Here is a 19,677-nt window from a genome sequence, read left to right as displayed (position 1 = left end):
ATGGGGTAGCTGTCAGGTGGAAGCCACAGTAGAAAGTGATGGTGCAAGAGTAGTGGATTTTATCAAAGGCAACAACATGGCTTGTACTCTAAGTAATCACACCACGTTGAACTCAACATTTCCCTGAACACCTTACAAATGCTATTAGCACTGTATAGTGAAGTCAGTGCACATAAAACAATAAAATTAGACCTTGAGAGATTGAACAAATTCAAAAAATGTAATCCTGGAACCAATAAGACATTAAGCTATAGTATCTTATCTCCGTAAATCACTTCACTCAGTAATTAACATATGTAATATTTTTATATGATCCAATATGGTAGCTTTTATACACACCAACAATGATAAGATTAGCTAATTTGTTTTTGATGGGGTTAATTGAGAGGGAATGACAAGTGAAAATCCTATGTACTTTTGGCTATCTCCAAAGGATCCTCAATATCCATCTGAACTAAGCCAGGATCTAGGTTCCCAGTTTAACACCTTACCAAATAAAGGTGCATCTGACAAGTCAGCACTGTCGTAGTACTGCTTCAGAATTTCAGCTCAGATAATGTGATTGAGTACTGTCGTGGGAGTGCCTCAAAGCTAAAAAAAATAATGTGCAAGTGCACTATTAACTGAGCCAAGCTAACCTCAGCAAATGTGCACTTCCTTAAAGCTGGATGCAAGGTTTACTTTTAATCTGGAGAACATGTCAATGCAGTTACTCACCACAGGGTCCTTTACCACATCTAGCAGCTTGATGATGTTGGGACCCCCACGGAGGTTTTCCAGTATCTTGATTTCGCGTTTTATTTTCTTCTTTTTCACAGGCTGCAAGATGATAAAATTGTTGAAAACAATCCCGTTCCACCAGGAGGATAACATGCAGGCTTGGAATGACTCAGAAGGCAGATACTGATATTCTTGCAGAGATAAATTCTGTAACCTTGCTGAGTCACTGAACAAGGTTCAAATAACTGAAAGTCTCCACATTCCTTACTTTCGTATTTCAAACCCTATCGTGTATTCACATAAACCTAGAGGAAGCAAAGCAACGTGGAACATTGCTGACTGTTATGTGGTACAACTGACAGGTCTGGCACAATTTATTCTTTTCACCTAGAGTAACTTATAAATCTGTCACACTGTCCTTCTCAAAAAAGGCTCTATATGAACTCTGTACAATCAAGCACAATCATGGATCAATTCTGCACTTGTGTAAATTGGTATAGCACAAGTAAGATGAGAGAAATGAATATAGCTCAAAGACTGGTGTAGAAGTGGGTGCTATTCCATTGGGATGGGCTTCACTTGAATCTGGATGTGGCTAGTGTCCCAGCAACTCAAATGAGAGCTGTAGATAAAACTTTAAATAGCAAGGACTGGGGCTCTGGTGAGGGGAAGTTTAAAAAGTCAGAAAAGGCAAACAGTGCAGAGTAGCAAAATGGTAATGATAACCAGAATCTATCAGGAGCAACATCTATAGACACAAGAGCATACTTTCAACTGGAGTCAGGGCAGGGAATGACGGTAAATTGAAAAACAAGGCTCTTTATCTGAATGCACACACAGTATTCCTGCCAAGATAGGTGAAGTAATATCTCAAACAGAAATAAACATGATTGTATGGATTTGGTTGCAAATTGATCATGGCTGGGAATTCAATATTCCGGAGTGTTAACTTTTAGAACCGATAGAAGAGAGGTGGCTCCAAAATTAACAAATGGGGTGAAGGCAGCAGAAAGGAAGAACCTTAGCTCAGAAAAACAAGTACACACAACTTAAGTGTAACTAAGAAAGAATGGGGAGTGGGGGGGAGAAAAAAAGAGAGAAAGGAACATTGCTGGGAGTTGGAAATGGGCCATGCCTTCCCCTCCTTCCTCAACTGACAGTACCTGTATTGCAGGACATAGTGTAACCATGAAATTAGTGGTGGATGTAACAAGGGTAATAATAAGGAACTCCTCACTCTAATATAGGGTTTGGGCAAACCAAATTAGCCTCAATGAAATTAGAGAATATAAAGGAATGATATTCTTGATCAGCATATTGAAGAACCAATACTAGAGCAGGCCATTTTATCTTTAGTATTGTGCAATAAGAAAGGGTTAATTGATAATCTGGTAATTAAGGGGTCTTAATGGAGCAACGATCACGAGCACAAAACAATTAGTTCAATCTAAAATTTGTTTCTTAAGTCTGAACAATGCAAACTACAAAGGTGTGAGTTGGTCACTGTAGATTGGGAATTTACATTTAAAAATTATAGTAAACAAGCAATGGCTAACAGTTTAAGAATTAATATGTTAGTTTACAAATCCCCTTTAAGGGACAAAAACCCCAAAGAGGGGGTAAAAAAAAAGGAGATAGTGGGGACAATCAGAAGTTAAAGACTGTACTAGATTAAGAGGAAAAGGTTTAGAATGTTGCCAAAGACAGCAGCAAGCTCAAGGATTGGGAGATTTCAGAATTCAGAGCACCAATAAACAAACACACACACAAAATCAGAATTGGGTTTATCATCACTGACATACGTTGTGAAATTTGTTGTTTTGTGGCAGCAGCACAGTGCAAGACGTAAAAATTACAAGTTACAAAATAATTAAATAGTACAAAAGAGGACCATTCAGATATCTGATGGTGGAGAGGAAGAAGCTGTTCCTAAAACCAGCATGGGTCTTCAGCCTCCTGTACCTCCTCCCTGATGACAGTAACGCAAAGAGGGCATGTCCAGGATGGTGAGGGTCCTTAATGATGGATGCCACCTTCTTGAGGCTCCGCCTCTTGAAGATGTTAAAGATAACACAGAATAAAAGAAGCAGAAGCTAACAAAAAAATATAAAGCTTCTACGGATATGTAAACATTAGCAGATGTCAATGCAAGTTTCTTACTGAATGAAGTAGGGAAAAAAAATCACACTGAGGAAACAAGACACGAGATGTTGGTGTGCAGAGGACCTGGGTGTCCTTGTACACGATTCATCTGGAAAGTTAACATGTCGGTATACCAAGCAATAATGAAGCTAAAGAAAGATATTGCAATAGAGGGATTCCTCGAAGGTTTGTCACACAAGGAGATTAAATTGACTGAGTCTATACTTGAGGGTTTAAAAGAATGAGAGGTGATCTCATTAAGATGAACAAAATTCTCATGGGGTCTGAAGGGGAGGTTCAGAGTTAACATTTCCCCTGGCAGGGTGTCTAGGGCAATGGAACACTTGAAATAAAGACCTGCTCATTTAGGGTAGATGAGAAGAAATTTCTTCACACTAGTGGTAATCTGCTATCACTGGGCTTAGACTATTGGTTGTCACTGGAGCCAGGCTGCTGTTCCTGCAATCAGATACAGAGCATGTCCATGATTATATGGATTACCCAACTCCACACAGCTGTACCACATCTTTGTGAACCGGGATTGCAGTTATTTCAGCTGTCCTGCTGATCCCTGGAAGGCTCATGCAATTAAAATATCACAATAATTCAAGGAGTAGTTAATAATTTCTGTTTGTATAACATTGCTGAGATTAGATGGGTGCATATAATGAATTCTGTGGCTTCCTGGTGAAAGAAGGGCACATCTCCATGTACATTTTCTAAAATGATGCTATGGTGACAGTGTTAATAAACAATCAGCTGAAGACAAAAAGCCAGTTCCTATAATGTACAAAGTACAGAGTAATTACAATGAGGAAGCTGAAAATGATTCAACTAGGCTAGTGCTAGGGGTGCTAAATCAGACTGATGCAAGCAAACCAGCTACTTCCAGCTGCAATGATTTTAATACCAATTGTCAACCACTTCATATCTGACTAATGTACCAATTTCCATAGTATTTAATACCAGTAAACTGCAGTCAAGATTGTGTTCAATGCCACAGCGGTGAAATATATAGACCCATTTGTTTTTGTAAAAAGGTGATTAGAATTAAATATTCATGATAAAGATCTCTACTCATCTTGAACTCATCTTTAAAACTCAGTAAGTCCAAGACTCTTGGACAAGTCTAAGTCACAGAAAATGGTGCTGACTCAATCAGCAACAGATGGCAACAGATTTCAGCCACAGAGGTTACTCACTCAGTGCATACAGCTGCATGAGAGAATAGGTTACATGGAAATGAGGAGAAAGGACTGATGGGAGTGCTCCAATAGACAACAGTTGTGATGGGCCAAATGGCCTCCTTCTAAGTTGGAAGAAAATATAATAAACAAATCATCTCTAATGAGATCTTCTACTTTATTGAAACTATTGGTCCAAGAATCGTTCAAGTGAAACATAGATGGCATCTAGTTAGGTTAGATTTACAGACAGTAGTTACAACTATTGCACTGAACCCCAATCTTGCCTCATTTTACAGCTCCAAGCTTCCTGGCATTACTTCAAGGCCAGTTAAAATATGCTTGACAGACCACCAATGGACAAAATGGTGCCAAAATGCCTATTTTTCCTGCTATAATTTAACTGGGATATTTGAAGAATGGATTTAGTTGAGGAAAAAAAATCATATGAATTCTATTCTCATCATGTTCCTTTGCATACACTCGATTCCCTGGTACCATTTTGGATCTGTGGAGCTGCTTCAATTAAATCAGACACTTAAATTCTAAGATAACACACAATTCTTTTCCCCTCACAAAGAACACAAAATGCCAAGTAAACAAAAATTAAAAAGATACAATACCAATGTTGGATTGTTTGAAATGATATGAACTGGTAACCTGAAGTAAACAGCATTATCTTTTCCTTATGATCTTTCATTTAACTGTGAACCCAATCACTAGGATCTTTAAATGGTTTAGTGCATTGCCAATTTAAATGACTTCCCACTGAGATCTCAATTAACCTGCTACAGTGCATACCATCTTACCCAATGCCACTCCACATTTATTCTGCATCCTAGAATCATTTGAAAAACATTCTTCTGATGGAGTCAACTGTTCACTGTGGGATGGCTCCATGGGTGACTGATGCTCTCTACTACCTAACACCCCTCAATCATGTGAACCTTCACAAGTGAATGTCAACAGGCTAAACACTCAGGGGCAAAGAAAGGATCAAACCAGAGCTCAATACAGCACTCGTTCATACTGCACACAAGGCAACCAAAACAATTCTGTCCCTTTGCCTCTTCAGTTTGGGCCTACAATACCAGTCATGGTGTTCCTTTCTGCCCTACCAACTGATATAATTGTTATCATTACACGATGATTAAAGTACTGAAAATTTTCTGTTGCCCCCATTTCATCCTCCAATAATTATTCAGAAACAGAGGTTTCATTTTATGGATAGAGTTTGAATCTTCAAGAAAACAAACCCAATACTTTCCAATGGATTGGTGTCGTTGTCAACCATCCCTGTGTCCTATACAGAATAAAATCTCACTTAGCTACTCTGCCAAAATTTGAGACTTTGTTCCAATTCAAATATCAGTTACCCGATGACTTAGGTGAAAATTTCAGTATTTCCAGGTCTGCTGATGATACAAGGCCAGTGGTAAAGTGGACTACGAGGACAAAGGGATATAAACAATCTAATCAAGTGGGAAATACAATAGAAAGTGAAATAACCTGGGAAAATGGGAGGCTATTCAGTTTGGACAGAAGAACAGAAAAACTATGTTGATAACCAGAGGGAACCTGATGAGCTAGTCCTTAAAACATACATAATATTCAGGTACAACAAGCAATTAGAAAGACAAATGGTTTCAGAGAATAAGAGCTGGATATCCAAGATTGAGAAGGTGGATGCAAAAGCTTGTTTCCTTAGACTGTAGCATCTACAACTTGGAGACCGTCACAGGAAAAGGGTTGGCCTCTTAAGTCAGATAGAGCAATTTCCTTTGCTTGAGGAATGCAAATCTTTGGCATTTTCTGCCTCACTGTATTGTAGCTGCTTGGTTGTTGAGCTTATTTAAAACTAAAGATGGAGAAACTTGGGACTCCAGCAGAATTAAGGGATAAGGAATAGCAAAATAGTGGCAGAAATGGTAGCATGTTAATCACAATCGAGTGAACAGTTGAATACACACAGTGGTTTGGATACCAGTTCCCACTTCTATTTATTTTATATCGATTTAAAATCAATTTGATCCAAAGCACAGAGTGCATGGCACTGTGAACTAAACTGCTACTAGGTTTGTTCCAAATAAAAATCATGCAAGCAAGGGATATTTATTCTAACGGTTCTCCTTAGATTGGGTCCAAGCGTCTGAGTTAAACAAAATTCAGCACCATCCAGCCTCCAAACCCAGAGTACATAGGTGGGATAGTAAGTTTGCAGATGATATGAAGTTTGGTAGTGTAGTGGATAGCGTAGAAGACTGGCAAAGGATACGGCGGGATATAGATCAGTTGGAGATATGGGCGGAGAAATGACAGATGGAGTTCAACCCGGCCAAATGTGAAGTGTTGCACCTTGGGAGACCAAATGTAAAGTGACAGTACACTGTTAATCGCAAGACCCTTAACAGTGTTGATGAACAGAGGGATCTTGGGGTCCAAGTTCATAGCTCCCTGAAAGTAGCTACACAGGTTGATAGGGTTGGAAAGGCGGCATATGGCACGCTTGCCTTTATTAGTCGAGGGATTGAGTTCAAGAGTCAGGAAGTTATGCCGCAGCTTTATAAAACTCTAGTTAGGCTGCATCTGGAGGATTGCACGGTTGTCCCATTATAGGAAGGATGTTGAGGCTTTGGAGAGGGTGCAGAACAGGTTTACCAAGATGCTACCTGGATTAGAGGGCACGTGCTATGAGGATAAGTTAGACAAACTTGGGTTATTTTCTCTGGAGCGGCTGAGGGGAGATCTGATAGCGTTCTAGTTTAATTGGGCTTTTTATTACTAATGTAATTGGTTCAGCACAACATTGTGGGCTGAATGGCCTGTTCTTGTGCTGTACTGTTCCACGTTCTATAGATCTATGTAATAAATAGATTAGGGTAGATCTGAGGATTTAAAGAGCAACAATCAAGGAAGCAACATATACCAGAATGTCCTACAGTCTATAATACTGGAACACAAGGTCAGCAAAGAGGAACTGAACATAAAAAGCTGATGCTCACCTTCAGTATTTTGACAACCGTTTTCTCATTGTTTGTTATGTTAATAGCCTCAAACACTTCACTGTATTTCCCACGGCCAAGTTTTCGCACCAACTGGTAATCATCCTGGTTACTGTAGCAAAGCAAAAGGATAAACACATTTTATTCTTTGAATGCCTGCAACATGCTGTGCATTTGTCAATCTCTACTCATGGTTGATTAGTCAAATGTAACAAGGGACAGTATTCAGCAACTAATGCTTTTGGTCTACAATTCAGTGCTCCCATGCTCCTGCCCCCACCTACCACCACCTCACCCTGCCCACCCACCTTTACTCTGAGCATGCAGCAACACTTCTCCCATTCCAAAGAAATGCAGTCTTACCCCACCAGCCTAGTTTCATTGCAAAGGGCACTCACCTTGGAGATTAACACACAAGTAACCATAAAGGAACAGTAGTAAGGTGAAGTTGGCATCTGTCACAACCCAAATAGGGTATTAGAAAGACCACTGAAGAGTTTAGAAAAAGACCTGTGTGATTTGCACATTACAATAGATATTTAATTCTACCCAAGGGAGCAAACAATTCCAGCTAAATTTGCCCATCTTCTTCCTACATTCCTTCTCCCCACAATCACCTCCCCTCCCCACCATTCTCCCTTAACTGATCCAGCATAACTTTGAATGTTGACATTGCGTCTAGCTCAAATAATCACAGAAGTAAACTATACAACCTCTCAAAGATGTGTTAAGAGGTTTCTCCTGCTCCCATTTTGGAATTTATTTTAAAAGATTTTAAATGGATCGGTGGGCCCTGACCTGCTGGAATTGTTTGTTTGTTCCACCTTTTCTGCCTCTGGGCTGAAACCATCAACTGCACTGCACTGGAACACTCAAAGACGCATGGAATTCTCAAATAATTGCACTCAAACGTGAAATATTTTCTACCGTGTCGATGGACCACAGCTCTAATGCGTGAGGGCCCATGGACAGCAGAGGACCTTCACTTCTATTTATCACCCACCTCCACCGAAACATTATTTAGCAAACTGTCTAAAATACTTGCTGTAGTTTTGGGATTACGCTAATCCAGGAAGGGTGGCAAGCTTCTCCTCTAATCATCAAACAATGTCTCTCCTGCCTCATGCTTCTACCAGGCTTTTAAGACTTGTGGCATACTAGAGTGGATTATATAGTGCCAAAAAATCAGCTTCCATGCTCCCCTTGTAAGTGAGCTCCACATTGTGAACCTAGGACAATAACTTGCTTGTGTGGAGAAAAAAAATCCAGGAATTACTCCAGCTGGGTAATGTACATTTCTCATAGAAAGAGCACACATCTTGCAACACGTCTCCCTCAGAGAGAAATAAGGCTTAACAAAAAAAACATCTGCCTATTCTAGAAATAACACCTAGGGTTGAAGTAATCAAAAGCTTAAAACAAGCAGGAAAGAGATTAGCTTTGTTTTGACATTCTGTAGTGTAACATATGGACACAGCCCTAACAAATCCCAGCTTGTATGAATTTAATGTACAAACTTTGTATCAGTCCCTTAAGGTTGCTCCAAAAAATGTGTAAAATAACTGACATCTTGGACATATGCTGAGCAAAATCATTGAGTGCAGATGGCAGAATATCAGAAAGTATGATTCTCATCTAAACCCAAAAAGCTCACCTTCCAATGAACTCCATCACCCAACATCTTCAATAACAGGCAAAATATCAGAGTGAAATTATACTCAAGGAAGCCTGTGCCATTACACCAATTATTCTCTCGACCTTTCTCACCACAATATTGTACCTCACCGTCCACTTACTTCCCATTACAGCAGAGCCAATCTACGAAAGGGAAACATACTTCACTTCTGTGCTAAAGTTACAGTGAAAAACAAGTCTTTGCAAGAACAAATCTCCTCCTATACAGAACAATGCAAGCCTACTTCAAAAGGAGTCCGCACTGTCTTTCAATGCTCATTCCTGAAAGTGTTTATTTGACTCCTGAAGAAAATTTTGCTTTTATAAGCCCAAAAGACTTTGTTCAGTTTTCCAAAACTTTGGAGGAAACTTTTGATCATTTTTGGCTCCAGACAATTCTGACAAAAATCAGGGTTATTTTGTTTACATGACTGATCATGAAAAGCCACATGTACTTAAAAGTTTTACTTATGTAGCCCTTGTAAAATGAAGACACTTCATCACCAATGAGCACATTTGTAGTCCCACAGTAACACAGAAAGTAGAGCAAACAACTTACACATGGCAAGATGACAATGAACAATGTTTTTGTACATTGGTGAAATGATAAATATTGACTGAAGCACCTGAAAGAATATTGCCACCTTGTTTTTTGGAATTATGCTATGTAACCTTATGCCCATCTACAAGGGAAGATGAGGCCTTGCTTTGATACTTCATTTCTGGTCTCCATTCCTGGGGGAAATGGTGGGGGATAAAAAGAATAAATATGCTTCACTAGGAATGCAATGGTGACTTGGCGACTCACTGAGATGTACAATCTACCAAGAGATTGATTTGCTATTTCTATTCTCTGGAGTTCAGAAGTAACTTCATCAAAACATACAAAATTGCTGGATGCTTAACAGGATAGATGGATGGAGCTTGCTTCCCTTGGCTACAGAGTCTGGAACTAGTGGTTGAGGGTTGGAGTGGGGGGTGTTACCATCTCAAAGAAAACCCACTTTGGATTGAGAGGAACAGAAATTTCTTCAGTGTTGCGAATCTTTGGAACTTTTGACCCAGAGTGCTGTACATTAATTTCATACTAAACTGGATGATAGATCTCTGGATATTGTAGGAATATATGGATATGGGTAGAAGGCAAGAAAATGGTGTTGAGGTAGAAGATCAGCCATGATCTTGTTGAGTAGCAGAGCAGACTCAAATTTGCCAACCAGGCTAATCCTACTTTTATATTCATCAGAAAAATGGCACCTCTGAACATCAGCCAAGACTCTGCACCCAAGGACTTGAGCCCCAACCCGAGGCAAAAATGCTACACCGAAATATAAATTACATCCATTTATAAGATATCATTTTTTTAAAAACCAAGTTATTGAGCGATCATAAATGTGACCAAGGAGCTCTTTCCAACAATCTCACTGTCTAATAGCAACACTGATATTTGGAACTCAGTGACTGTGCTGCATATTTGGACACAGGGGTCCCTACACATTAGCTAATGGTAATTATTCTCTTTGGTTTCAAATCATGTTATTGGTCATTAGTAACTGTGATAAGTAGACTGAGTTATGGACTAATTGAAGTGAGGAAAAGCTAGGAAGGGGAAAGGATTCTCCAGGCTTCAGTTAATAATAAAATGGACTAAATCTTGCTGGAAAAATATTAATACACAAATTAGCAAACTTATGACGACAACTTGCATTGTGGCAAAGTTGTAAATTTCTATCAATTTGCTGATAAATTTAAAATACTCCACTTCTTGCCTCACCCTGAACTTAAAAAAATAATTTAATAGATTTGAGCATTAAATTTATTGCAATAAATTACAGCTGGTATGTAACAAAGCATAACCTATAATTCATGACAATTAAATCCTCCGGTTTTCATAAAGATTTAATGTATTTTTCTTATTGTCTTTCTTCTCTCTCTCAACCCGTTTTTTCCTTTTACGTCTCTTTCCAATTCAAATGAGTCTCTGATTGACTTTTCTCCATTCTCCTTTTCTCAAAGAGATACATTGTTAATTCTCTCATTCACCAAGGGCCCAGATGCATTTCATCTTTGCTGCCCAATTATCAACTTGAATTATCAGCAATTAACAGAGCAAATTTTTCAAGCTAATTGGTGCAGGAAAAGCTTAATGGGGAAAACTATTCCAAAATACTCTATTCCAGCAAGATTTGGACCAATGCAAACAAGTTGTACACATTTTCAAATCCAAAACTCAGTAGCTACTAAATCCAGGTCCATAATAAGCTCAATTTCCAAAATTCAGTAACCTTTATCAAAGTCAACTTGCAGGCAAATGAATGCTGCATCTGCAATAGAATTGATACCATATTGACATCACTACCTACCATTACAGCTGAAGTAGAACATGTTTAAGACAGGTGAGGCAATTTCTTTTCACTGAGGGTCATGAGTCTTTGGAACTCTCTTCCTCAAAGGTGGAAGTTGAGTCTTTGAATATTTTAAAGCAGAGACAAAACTGATCCTCAATAAGCAAAGGGGTGAAAGCTTACTGTAGATGGGCAGGATTGTGGAGGAGATGGGGTTACAGTTAGATCAGCCATGAACTGCTGCTCTGAATTCATATGCTGGCATGCACAGAGAGAATAAAAAGGAAAACAAATACTGGTAGATTGAGGATTGACACAACCTCAGTCAGGCAGGGTTTCAATGCAGGGCAACAGAACAAGGCAATCTAAAACCTACATTCATTGCTATGGGTATACTAGAGTATTTCATAAGTGTAAAATGAAGTAGAACTAATACAGATGGTTACTGCACATTACTTTTTAAAGCCCTCATGTTTCAGAGAACTTTGTATCCCTCAACTATCTTCACTTTTAAACAGAAGAGACTACTCCATACATTCATGGAGGATCTTAAGGTAGAACTTTCAAAACCAGAAAACACAGCCTTTTCTAGTGCAATAGTACACGTCTTATGAGATCTCAGGCAGCAGACTGAACACAGTAATTACCATTACGCTTTGGATTACAAACAGAAAAAAAATTAAGCCAGACTCCTATTTGTGACTGCTAGTCATTGACCACAGTCCAAAGATCCAGGAGGACTGGAGGCAGATTATATTTTCTTCTGTCAAAATGATCATAAACACTACCTGTGAACAAAATGAATGGCCCTTGGAACTGGTGCCTTAGAACTGTTGGGTCCAATAATCATAATTCAATTTATTAGAGAGGGACTTAAGGAGGATGCAGACAACCGTGAACAAAAATAAAATCTGCGTGTAAACAGAATATTGATATTGCTAGCAGAGTATTGTTTTGCTTCCATGGGGTTTGGGGGGGGGGGGGGCGGTGGTGAAGGAGAAAAGAGAATGTCTGTATTGTTCATCAAAAGGAGTTTATTTAAAAAAACTTCTTATGAGACGGGATGGAGAAAAAGTCTGCTGCAGATCATGAATATTCCAGTCACATACTCGACACTAAAAACTATTTATGCTCCACTAAACTTATAACTCTAATCTCCAGGTCCTTGAAGCACACAGCAACAAAGTCAAGGCAAGAACGTGTGATTCCTTGTACTATGCAGCAGAAATGCTGACAAAGGACTTTAAGAACTGTTGCTACTAATAAGTGCACAAGTGCACTGTCCATTGAATTTGAGATGGCAGACTGTGTACCAACTAATGTGCAAGCATCAAACCTGCACGATGTAAGTTTGGGTTAATTTCAAATCAGTTACTGACATGGGCCCACATGATTAAAGTACCCATCTTGGCGGTCTCAAAGCTCACAAATGACAGTAATACAATGCCTTTAACATTAACCATTTCATCCTGATCTGAAGACCCTCAAGGTAACAGAATTTCTGGTCCAGTGTAATCGAAATGAATTCTGTTACTTTACTATTTTACCATTTGAAGATAAACAGTAACTTGCTTTTGTATAGCAACCCTAACTCTGCAAATAGCTCAAGCAGATATTAGAACAGGTGACAAAGTGTTGACAAAGGCAAGTTTTAAGTAGGGTCTAAGAAGAGAAGGGGAGATGTTTACAAATAGAAGTTCAGAGTGTTAGGTAAGGCAAAGATGGAGGAATGAAGAGTCCTCCAAGGGATGAAAGGCTAGATGAGATTACATAGAAATGGAAGGATTTGAAGACGAGGCTGAGAATTTTAACACCATGTTGCTGGTTACTCAGGAATCATTCTAGGTCAACAAGCACAGGGAATGGGATGGTGCAGGTTAAGATAACAAGGTTTTAAATATGCTCAAGTTTATGGAGAGTAGGTGAGATCCAGTCAAAATAACCTAGTACTCAGACTAGATTCAACAGATTTTACTGATGAACCAGGCAGAATAGAAGTAGGCTACATTAACACAGGGAAAAAAAATGGGCATTTTCAATTTAATTGACCCATGGAATGGCAAATGAAAATGCACACGATGGGGATTATTGTGTTGGCATTAACTAGTGCCTAGTGTTTCTTTCATCAATTCCAATATTCCCTATCTTAGAAAGCACAATAACATTTAAAAAAATATTACATAGTCTGGCTTGGGGGGCTGCGATTAGCTCAGCAGCAACTTTGTAAAAGCGAATATCCTGTTTCCCCACAAACGAAAGCTGCATCTTATTGTTCCTTAGAAGGGAAGGCCAAATTTCCAGTTCTCACAGTATGATAAAGGATACTTGCATTGCCCAGAAGTACCCCTTATGATTTGTTAAATTGACTAAACATTTTATTGCTTCCTAATGAGACTAAAAGTCATTTAAATTTCTCAGTTTTTCTTCTTTTTCTGAAAGTGCAAATTGAAGTGGCCAGTTTGCCTAACAGCTCAGCTGATACAAGAAAACTAGTGAACAAGCAGAGGTTATAAAAGTTTTTAAAACCAAGTTCTGTGGAGCCTAGTGTAGCCGACAGGCCACCAGTTTTTCTTCCATCTGTTGGGAACAGGACTCAAGTTGTGTGCATAGCACCTGGATAATTCTCAAATCCATAATTTTTTCTGTACTGCTTGCTTTATTAATATTTATTAAAAACCTGTTGCAACCATGAAAGTTTTTCTGTAACTGTTTGCCAAAAACTCTGGCATGCCTGTACCAATATTTGCAGTTTATTCCACATGAAACATCTCAATTACACTTTTCCCATCACTTGACTACCTAGTGCCCACATCCAAGGCTTTTCATTTTAATCAGGACAATAAAACCAGATCTAAAGGCATTCTGCCTCCAATTTCTAAACCCCTTTCTTTGTAATTATTGCAAGCCACTGTGACAGTAAATGTCACTGGAGCATGTGATTGCATCACACCCTCCTTTCCTACAGCTGTTCAGCAGTTGTGCTTTTAGAAACTAGGAACTCTATGGGGGAATTACTCTGCATACATTTTATAAATTCCCTCAAGGGAGCTTTCTGTTGTTCAGAGTGCAGTCTTCAAACTACAGAACCATGAAGCCTAGTCAAAAGTCTCTTGCATATCAACTTTAAGAACACAAAAAAACAGGAACATGAAAACTTGGGAGATGTTGCAAAGGTCCACTCAGTGTTTAATAGTTTGAGCTTGCTCTGTCATCAAGGTCATGACTGATTTTCTACCTCAGCAGCATTTTCCAGCACAATCCCCATACTCCAAGAATTCCTTAATGACCAAAAATCTATAGATCTGCATTTAGAACAAATATTGCAAAGTGAGCTTCCTTTTAACTGACAATAAATCATCAGCCTAAAACATTTTTATTTTTCACTTCACAAATGCTACTGTGAACTGCTGGGGATTTCCAACAATTGTTTTTATTTCAGACTTTTCAGCATCTGCAGTTCTTTGCAGCATTCTGCTTTTACCGTCTTAAAGCAGCATTAGTACAAAAGATCATTTTTAATATTACCAAACTTAATTCTACAAAATTGTATCCAAGTAATCTAATTGAATTGGAAAAGCCCTGTGGTTCAAATTAGCATTAAAGTTGAATGCCACCTGATGTCTTGGTATCTGTAAATAGTATCTCACTCAGAAATTACAGTTCAGCTCTTTAAGTGTTTAAGGAATGGCACACCACAGTATGGATAATGGTGAGGAATACAATGAAAAAAAATTAAACTGCATGTACTAGAAATTCAATGCAAAACAGAAAATGCTGGAAATACTCAGGTCAGGCTGCACCTGTGGGAAGAGAAACTGAGTTAACATTGTAGGTCGAAGACTGTCAGAACCCTGAGGTCTTTGGCCTAAATGTTAATTCAAATAGAGGTGCAGCCTGGCCTGCTGAGTATTCCCAGCATTTTCTGTTTTACGTTGAATTTCCAGCATCTGCAGTTTAAAATTATTTTTTCATTGTATTCATCACCATTATCCATACTGTGGTGTGCAAGTCCTTAAACACTTAGAGCTGAACTGTAATTTCTGAGTGAGGTGCTATTTACAGATACGAAGACATCAGGTGACATTCAACTTTAATGCTAATTTGAAGTTTAATACAAAGTTTAAACCAAGCCTTTCCAGTAGATAAAGGATTCTCAGGGTTCCAGATGTGGAGAAACTGTTGTCCTGGCTGACAGTTCTTTCTCATTACCACCAAATAGAATGGGTCATTCATCTTTTGGTTTCTTATAATGTGGCAAAGTTTTGTGTTTACTTTAATTTTTCTTTACATCCTGCCAAAAATTTGCAACAGAGAAACTGTGACAAAATGCAACAGCAAATTACCATTAACATCACTGGGCGATTCTTAACATCTCCCAATTTTCAATTTTATCTTTTTTGTTCTTATTTTATTTTCATGAGATATTATGAAATCTCTTATCAGTATACCATTAATATTCCTTGAATTCTGAAGTTCTATAATCTTTCCTGCTAGCTACATTTCTCCAATGAGTCAAAGTACAAAGTGGGACGTCTTTTGGCCCAGCTAGTTCTCCCTAGAATACCAGAGCTCTAAATGCTTCTTAAATAATTCCAGAGTTTATTCCTCCACTTTGACAACAATCCAAAGTGCCTTTTACAATTTTATACCACGTCCCCTCATCCTACAGTTGTTGCTTAACTTGCACTCTAGGATAAAGTTTCTATTGCACAAAGTATCCTGGCAACTCCTGAACGCTTAACGTTTTCCCACTATTTTCCTTGCAACAGTCTAATTGTACTGGGTTCTCACATTATACTTCTTTCTCACCCTAATTTCAGAACTGGGATTCAGGCCTTTGAGATTCAATGGCTAGTACTGAATAATACTCCAGGTTATCTGCAAATTGACCCACTAATGTCATCACTCTATCAACATGACCTTCAATTGATATTCTACTGCTATGCAAGGTACCATAAAATTCTGCCAGTTCTGTGTTCACTTCTCTGCAGGACTTGGCATGGTAGGTTGAGTCTATTATTATTACGAGATCTCCTGGCTTCTCCCTTAGAGGCTTTCATTTAATTGGTGCACCTCCACCCCAGGGTAAAATACGATACTCGTTGGGCAAGTTTGCATTCTATCACTTGACGAGTGACTAAGAAGCAGGAACACACACTCCTGCACCAATTAGTTACAGGCTACTGGGAGTCACAAGTAGAGGAGAAAATGACTTTAATTCACTGCTCCCCTTTCTAACAGCAGGAAGCAAATCAAAATGCACTATAATATGTGATCACAAATACTCCATGCCAAAAAAAAGCAAAAGATAATTATATGGCCTGAGGGAGCAGAAGAATTTAGGAATAGAATTCCACAGCATGATGCCCAGATAGCATGCCAACGATGTGGTGTATGGAGCTGAATTAGAGACCAAACTAAGTGTGCAGAGTGTGGAGGGGGAAGAGAGGGAAAGCTTATAAGGGCAAGGTCAGCAAAAAAACATTAACCACAAAAATAAAAAAATATTCTGGGCTTTGAGAGAATGAGCAGAATAAATCAGCACTGGCAGATGAGCAGGACTTGGAATACTATAGCCCCAACATTTGCCCAAATTCCATGCAAATATTTTACTGAAAGATTTATAGATCCCCACACTGTTCTTTACAGGCAGATATCAAAACAGACACAAGAACCTTTTTAGAGACAAGCACCTCAGTCAGAGGTTTCCCACCCCCAAATTCAGATTATTTGAATAGGGGTGTGTTTTCATTGCTTGCAGTTACTTCAAGGTGTTTGAGTAAATAAGGGCAAGCAACGTGCCTGAGACGTGAAAACAATATGTTTCATAGCAACTGATGATGCAGGGATCAATCTTCATTTTGATTCTGAAGAAAAATCTTAAATCTATATGACAGAAACAAATTTAATATTTAACACCTCACCTTATAAAACTCAGGAACACCTTGAATACTTTTAGATTATGCAGTAAGACTAAGCAATTTTGCTGGAACTCCTGTCTTAGTCTAACCCTGCTTTTCTTTCCCCAGTAACAAGACTTGGCAAGTATTTTTCAATCAATTGACAAGATCAGCTCTTCTTATTAAAATTCCAACTCTAAAGCAAATGTTCTATTGAAAAAAAGTGCAACCTCACACAGGAATGAATATCAAAAGATCTCATATAAATAGCAGTTTTTCTTCTTTTTGGTCAATTGTGTGTCCAGCATGCATAGAAAGCAGTCACTATTCACTGTCAATCTCCAAATTGAGTGTTTCAATTTAGGTGTACTCAACGTACTTGCCATATCTTCCCCCAAAAAGAATGTTATCATGAACACCCAGGGCCTGCTATTTAGGCCCAAGTAGGCAAGAGTCTGAGCATAAAGACTGAGCATCACAAAGACCAATATTAAGTTTTCTGTTGTTTGCCCAGCTAGGAATACCTTATACATTGCTTAACAGTCCTGCAGGACTATGTGAAACCACATCGGAAGAAACCCCATCCAAGTGTTAAAGCTATTTTCCCAAGCCTCAATGAGCCAAGCAACGATCTCTGGAATATTGACTTTGAATTCACATTCTTGACACTGCCACTCAGTTCTAATGTAACTTTGTCACTATTTAGGCAAGTGAGCTAATCAAGTGGTACCCCAAATACCAAAAGGCAATTGTTTATAACCTGTAGGACAGCCGGTTTTTAGAAGTATGAAGTTTATAAAAAGGGTGTGGTTCAAATTAATGACTGTAAAAACAAGTGCTAACACCAACCTACTTAAATGGATTTATGATGTGGGACAGTTCATAACAAAGGGTGGAAATCATATGATGTGATGAAGTTTATTCAGAAATTAGCCACAGTTTATTACACAAGAGGCTCTAACAATTAAACATTTATAGCCCAAGAGCTCATGCCTTTGGGAACATACATCACATAAATCCACCCTATATTTTTTAAAACATACATTTCCACATATTCCTATTCACACTTCACATATCTGCCCTGCACGTTCTTATTACATTTATATAGACCGGCATAAATCCATCCTATAGATGACTATCACCCTATAAATAGATGTCAAAGTATTCAAATTATATTAACTTCATTACTATATACGTGTCTCTTACCCCCACTCAGGAACGTGTAACTCATAGTCCCAGTACTCGCGGGGTTTCAGGCTGTTTACCTCGGAATACACGCGGGCCCTGCTCCCGGTAGCCGGACCCGGCATGGCAGAGCCAGGGCTCAGCTCAGGGATAAGGGGGCGAAATCCCCAGCGGGATACCGCGGGGGTGAGAGACAGGCTGCACCGCCACCGGACACACCGAGTATCAGGAGCCAGGCCCGGCCACAACCCGCGGATAACCTGGGATAACTTCAGCAAAGGGGTCCGGGGAGCCAGCGAGAGCTTCCCCGGGGCGGGGTAGGTAGGAGAGGACCGGGCAATGAGAGCGGGCCCCAGTTGGGGAGGGTAGGCAATGCGGGAGTAACAGTGCGGGTTGGGTTGGGCCGGTCCGGAGGCCGAGGCTAACGATGCCGAGGCAGGGCGAGGCCCGCAGCGGAAGAAACTGTTGGACCGGGGGAGCAGAAGCAGCCGAGAGAAACCGGTCACAAGCCCGGTGTGTCAGCGAGAAGAGACCGAGCGCCGGGACTGACAGGCGCCGGCTACAGCGGCTCCTAGCGGCGCCCCACTGAGCCTGAGCGGCACTCCGGTGGCAGCGCTGCCTAGCGGCACCTGGTAAAAGTGCCGACGCCAGCGACCCCTCATGGCGTCACACTGAAGCCGCCATACGCTGCTGCAGATACGGTGAGCAGCGCTCCCTAGGGGTACCTGGGCGGCGGCGGCTGCCCCTCAGGCTGAAGGATGCATTTCGAGCAGAATACCACCAAAGACCACCAGTTCCAGCATTACCCCGCCCTTCGGCTTTACATAAATTGTTCCCTTTGTAAATGTGGATACACGAATCTGTTTATGGTCATTTAAAAAGTAACAGCAGAGAGTATGTCTTTAAAGTGGATTTACATTATACACATCTCGCAGTATAGAGGGCACAATTATAAAAAGGGACCTAGAACACTGAAAGCCAGCATAGACTAGATGGGCTGAATGACCTCCTTCCATGTCATAAGGGAAATGTGATAATATAAATGATAGTTCAACAAAAGTGGCAGGGCAGGTTGAGGAAGTTGTTAAAAAGATAGAATCCAGGGTTTTATAAATAGGGACATAATGTACACGGAAACATTGAAAATAGGAGCAGGAGTAGGCCATTCAACCCTTAAAGCCTGAAGGGCTGAACAGCATTTCAATACAATTAGAGCTGATCATCTATCTCCCTATATGCCTTTCACCTTTTACATCTAAAAACTTATCTATCCCTTTCCTAAATATGTGCAATAACCTGGCCTCTGCATGCCTCTGTGATTGCAAATTCCAGTTTCGCCACCCTGTGAGTGGAAGTTTCTCTTTATCTCAGTCTTAATTCTCTTGCCCTGTAATCTGAGACTGTGATCCCTTGTTCTAGAACCCCCAGCCAGGGGAAACATCCTCCCTGCATCCAGTCTGTCCAACCCTGTCAAAATTTTGTAGGTTTCAATTAGAATCCCTCTCATCCTTCTCAGATCTATTAT

General features: G+C 39.7%; 1 protein-coding gene across 3 annotated transcripts in view; it reads right to left on the bottom strand.

The window, feature by feature from the left end:
* Positions 1-18,749, bottom strand: part of csnk2a2b (casein kinase 2, alpha prime polypeptide b) — a 33,240-nt gene extending 14,491 nt beyond the window's left edge. For 2 of the 3 annotated variants that reach the window (XR_007957334.1, XM_052028063.1), the window contains exons 1-3: positions 18,174-18,682; positions 7,049-7,160; positions 718-819 (exon numbers count right to left, since the gene is read on the bottom strand). Coding sequence is in view for 2 of the 3 variants with exons in the window: in XM_052028063.1 (XP_051884023.1) it covers positions 718-819; positions 7,049-7,160; positions 18,174-18,277 (318 nt within the window). In the remaining variant the exon portion in view is untranslated. Of the gene's footprint in view, positions 1-717; positions 820-7,048; positions 7,161-18,173 lie in introns of all 3 variants that reach the window. The other variant, XM_052028061.1, reaches the window with a different exon arrangement.
* Between the last annotated feature and the right edge of the window lie 928 nt (positions 18,750-19,677).

This window comes from Pristis pectinata, chromosome 13, assembly GCF_009764475.1.
Source record: "Pristis pectinata isolate sPriPec2 chromosome 13, sPriPec2.1.pri, whole genome shotgun sequence".
NCBI classification, from domain to species: Eukaryota; Metazoa; Chordata; class Chondrichthyes; order Rhinopristiformes; family Pristidae; genus Pristis; species Pristis pectinata.
This window is presented reverse-complemented; position numbering and strand designations above follow the sequence as displayed.